Source organism: Alexandromys fortis, unplaced genomic scaffold, assembly GCF_014885135.2.
Source record: "Alexandromys fortis isolate MF-2015 unplaced genomic scaffold, M_Fortis_MF-2015_v1.1 scaffold_1730, whole genome shotgun sequence".
NCBI lineage: Eukaryota > Metazoa > Chordata > Mammalia > Rodentia > Cricetidae > Alexandromys > Alexandromys fortis.
Window position 1 is genome coordinate 1 of NW_026069618.1, and position 4,219 is coordinate 4,219.

General features: G+C 50.4%; 1 protein-coding gene across 1 annotated transcript; it reads right to left on the minus strand.

Annotated features, from left to right (window-relative positions):
• Positions 1-1,094: 1,094 nt before the first annotated feature.
• Positions 1,095-4,125, minus strand: LOC126496203 (ubiquitin-associated protein 2-like). The gene is given in 2 exon segments (XM_050133751.1): positions 1,095-1,363; positions 1,366-4,125. Coding segments are annotated over 2 exon segments (2,940 nt in total). The 5' UTR covers positions 4,103-4,125; the 3' UTR covers positions 1,095-1,160.
• Between the last annotated feature and the right edge of the window lie 94 nt (positions 4,126-4,219).

The following is a 4,219-nucleotide window of genomic DNA, read 5'->3' on the forward strand; positions in this document are numbered from 1 at the left end:
TATTACCCTACACAGACTATGATATATATCACAGACTATATATAACATTATATATAATATTAATATAATAATATCCCAATAGTGTTGTGATCAGAATTGGACCAAGCCTTAGCAGTAGCTCCAAGAACACTACTGCTATAACCTCCGATTTCGTTCCTCTCAGCCCAGACAGTGAAGTTGTACAAGCTCCCAGGTTCCAGTGTCTCTAATAGGATATTAGTGTCAACAGTGTGTTCTACTCTGGTGACAGGATTGTCCTTCAAGGTCCATGAGATCCAGGAGGTGTCGCTGGGATCACGGGAACCCCTTGGTGCTGTCCAGCTCAAGCTGATGGATCTGTCGGTCTGGTTCTGGATCCTGAACCATCACAGCATTAGGGACTAGCAGAAGGAATAGAGAATCTAGACTGTAGAGTGATGATAAGACCGACCTTGAGTTGCCCAGCTTGTGAAGGACACTTCTTAGTCGTAGGACCTCAGATGGCCTGGACTCCTGTAGCAGCACACTCAGATATCGACAGCTGCTACTAACATCTGGACAGACCCAGACGTGGCCGCAGTGTTCCCATGGCCCAGCCAGGAGGCAGGGCTAGAAGAGTTGTGGGTTAAAGAGTGGAGCCCATGTGAATGTGTAAGTGGAGCAGCCCCTGTAGAAATCAGTACAGGAGTCCAAAAACTAAAGCTAGAATATCCGTATCACCAAGATGTATCGCCCCAGCCCGGGGGTGGATCTGAAAAAGGGTTGTTTCGTCTTGTCTTGTTGTAAGGTCTCATGCCAGCTAGGCTGGCCTTCAAGTTGACATACAGCCAGGGGAACCCTGACCTCATGATCCTCTGCCTCCACTTTCCAACAGCTGGAATTTCAGGCCTGTACCTCCACAGTTGACCCAGATTTGAAGTCAGCATTCCACAGAAATATGTTCATATCCGCCATTACTGATATACTAGTTACAATAGCCAAGATACAGGGCCCTCCTAGAGGTTCATCTGTAGATAAGTTGATAAAGAAAATGTGATATCACACACACACGAGAGAGAGAGAGAGAGAGAGAGAGAGAGAGAGAGAGAGAGAGAGAGAGAGAGAGAGANTGAAAGGTGGAGATGTCCCTGCGTGAAATCCCTGCTTGTCAAAGTTCTGTGTCTTGTTGTAGACAGAACCAGTCATATCTGGTAGACCAGTGGTGCCTGAAGATACTGATACTCCTTTGCCAGCCCAGATCCAGGTGACTTGTTTGGTGCCTGTGATGATCCACCATAGCCACTCTTGGTGTAGTCTCCTGCTGCTGTCCCCTGGGTCAAATCATCATAACCTGTGCTGTAAGTGTGCTGCCCATAGCCACTGGCCTGCTGAAAAGGGGTAGGGGGGTGCTGAGGGTCACACCATGCTGCTTTGCTGAGGTCGGTGGGACAAACATAGTGGGTCCATACTGGAAGGCACTGGGCACGCCTGTGTAGTAGGGGAGGCCGGTATAGCTGTACCCAGGTGGCAGAGCAGGATTCAAAAAGGGCTGCTGTGCCGTGTGGTGGGTCTGAGATTGACTCTGCTGTGCCTGAGCTGGTGTTGGAGGTGCAGGGGATGCAGAGTCTCCTCGGCCAAACTTTGTGATGTCACCTGAGTATGGATTATTAGCTAAACTTCCATCTCGGCTGGCAAGGGGTGTGGGTGCTGCAAAAGGAATTCCATAGTAATCCATTGGCAGCCAGGACTGCAGCATTTGGAGCTCATCATATCCGTAGATCGGGTAAGCAGGGAGCAGTCCTCCAGGGCCCACGAGGTACTGATTGTGTAGCAGAGGAGGCACCCCTTGAGGCAGGTTTGGGGGTGCTTTGCCTGAGGTCACCAAGGCTGTGGCCCTGGTACTGTTGCTGGGCACGCTCACCGTGGTCCCACCCAGGCATAGGCTGTTCCCAGGCAGGACAACTCCCGAGGATGGGGCACTTGGGGCAGAGGTTGCAGCTGTGGAGAAGGTGGCTGAGGATGGGGTGCTCTCCACACTGGCATGAGTGTGTGGCGTGCTTGTAGGACGTGCTGCGTGTGCAGAAGACAAGCTGTTCTGGTGGCTGGAGAGGGAACTGGTAAGTTGAGAAAGAGGGCTACTGGACAGGTCCCCAGACTGGGACAAGGCGGGCAAAGTGGCAGTGTGTTGGGAGGAGGGCAGAAGTACAGTGCAGGAGGTGGTGCTGGGTAAGGAACCCACAGATGGGAGGGCTGCAGGGTCTGTCGTTTTTGGCTCTAAAATGGATGAAGTACTGTCCACTGCCTGCTGACTTCGGCTACCACCATGTCCGTTAGCCACAGAGCCTGGAGCTGGGTCTGGTGGGCTCGCAGAGCTTTGGTATGCAATCCGTGTATGCACAGAATTCTGGTCGTAAGAGGAAGACATAGTTACTGGGCTAGCGGAGCTCAGGAACGAGCTGCTCAGACTGGAGAAGGTAATGACTGAAGTTGTGTAGGTGGAGTTTTGTACAGCACTGGTCATTGGTAAAGAGGCATTCAAAGGGTCACTTAAAGACGTTGGGTACAAGCTGATAGGACTCTGACAACTATTTTCACTGCCTGAAGCTGCTGGTCCAAACTCAGAGAGAGATGGTTCTGACCCAAATTCCAGAGCCCCAAATTGTACATTCAATCCCGTGACATCTGTAGAACCAGGCATTTCCACTGCGGAAGCAGGAACCTTAGCTGGAGGTATCCGACGCTTAGGGAGTTTGATGTGTTTGGGCTGTGGTTGGTGGGCAGATACAATGTTTTCAACAGCCATGTTGGGAAGCTGCAAGAGTCTGTTGACAGTAGCAGAAGGACCATCTCCAGGTGTCGACTCTCGGTGTTTAGCCTGGGAAGGAAAGGACTCCAAACCAGGAGGAGGAACACTGACTGCCGGAGTCTGGTGTTGCTGTCGCTGGCTCAACTGGCTAAGAACTGGGGATGGCTCAGGCTGAGATTTGAAATCAAAATGATTAAGGACCGACTGTGATGCTGAGGGCTTGAGGTCCCATGAAGCAGTGGAGGCAGGGGGACTTGTGCTGTTCCGCTGTGCACCGGAAGTGGTAGTGAACGGGCTCATACTTGTTGCTTTCAGCTTCTCCAGAATCTGGGAATTGGTGATGTTCACCATCTTTGATGGGGCTAGCTCTCCAAACCCCGAGCCCAGGACAGACGACAAGCTGTGAGGAGAATAGGCGTTGGCAGAAGTGGAGCTGCCAGTCCCTGGCGCCGTCTGATTACTGTGTTGAGAATTTGTGAAGACGAGTGCTTGGCCAAAGCCCTGCTGCTGGGATGTTTCAAAGGAGTTGGCTTCTGCGGCTTGAGTGGGAGGGAAAGGCTTCTGGAGCAAGGCCACTAGATCAATGCTTTGCCCAGGAGTGATGTGGTTCTCTGCTGGAACAGACGAAGCAGTGAAGACTTTGGTTTCAGAAAGATCTTCAGTCCAGTCTTCTGGTGGCCAGTCTTCCACAGAATTCTTCCAGGCACCTTTGAGTCCATAAGGACTTTTATTTGGCAGCTCCCGAGATATATTGTGAGGCTTTGTTATCCCTTCAGAGCTCTCATTTTTACTATTCTGAGCAGCTTCCCAAACTCCCGACTTTGTCCCACAGCCGTTTGTGGATGCAGAATCTGAATAGTCTGCAGGGTTGAATGTCCCCATGCTTTGTGAAGAGAACCTTCCTGCCCCTCTGCCTCTGCCACGTCCAAATCCTCTGCCTCGGGCCCGCTTTCCTAGTTCTGAAGGCTTGTCTCCTTGGTTGTAATCAAATCCGTTTTCATCACCTTTGGATTCTCGGCCTCGGCCGCCACCTCTTCCTTTCCGGTTGTTGTTTCCCCGTCCACGACTTGTTTCTCTCTCCGTTCTCTTCTCTCTATTTTCTTTATTTTCGGAGTTTTCTTTCCCAAAATTCTTCTTCTTTCCCCCTACAGTCTCCCATGAGGCCGTATCTGAATCTCCTTCCAGCAATATATTGATAGCTTTGTTCACATCTCCATTACAGTCATGTAGAGCCACTATGCATTCGTCCTGATTTTTCCCCGTCACTTCCATAAGCTGTTTAACTTTTATTTCAAATTCTGAATCATTCTTATCAAAGATCACTTGTGCGAGCCGCATCTGTTCAGCCGTTGCATGTATTACTTATTTCTGTTGTTGTACTCCCCAAATTTCCTCAATCTGTGAAACCTGTGTGACTTGTGACTACAATACAATCTCATCCCTTGGGAGGCAAAG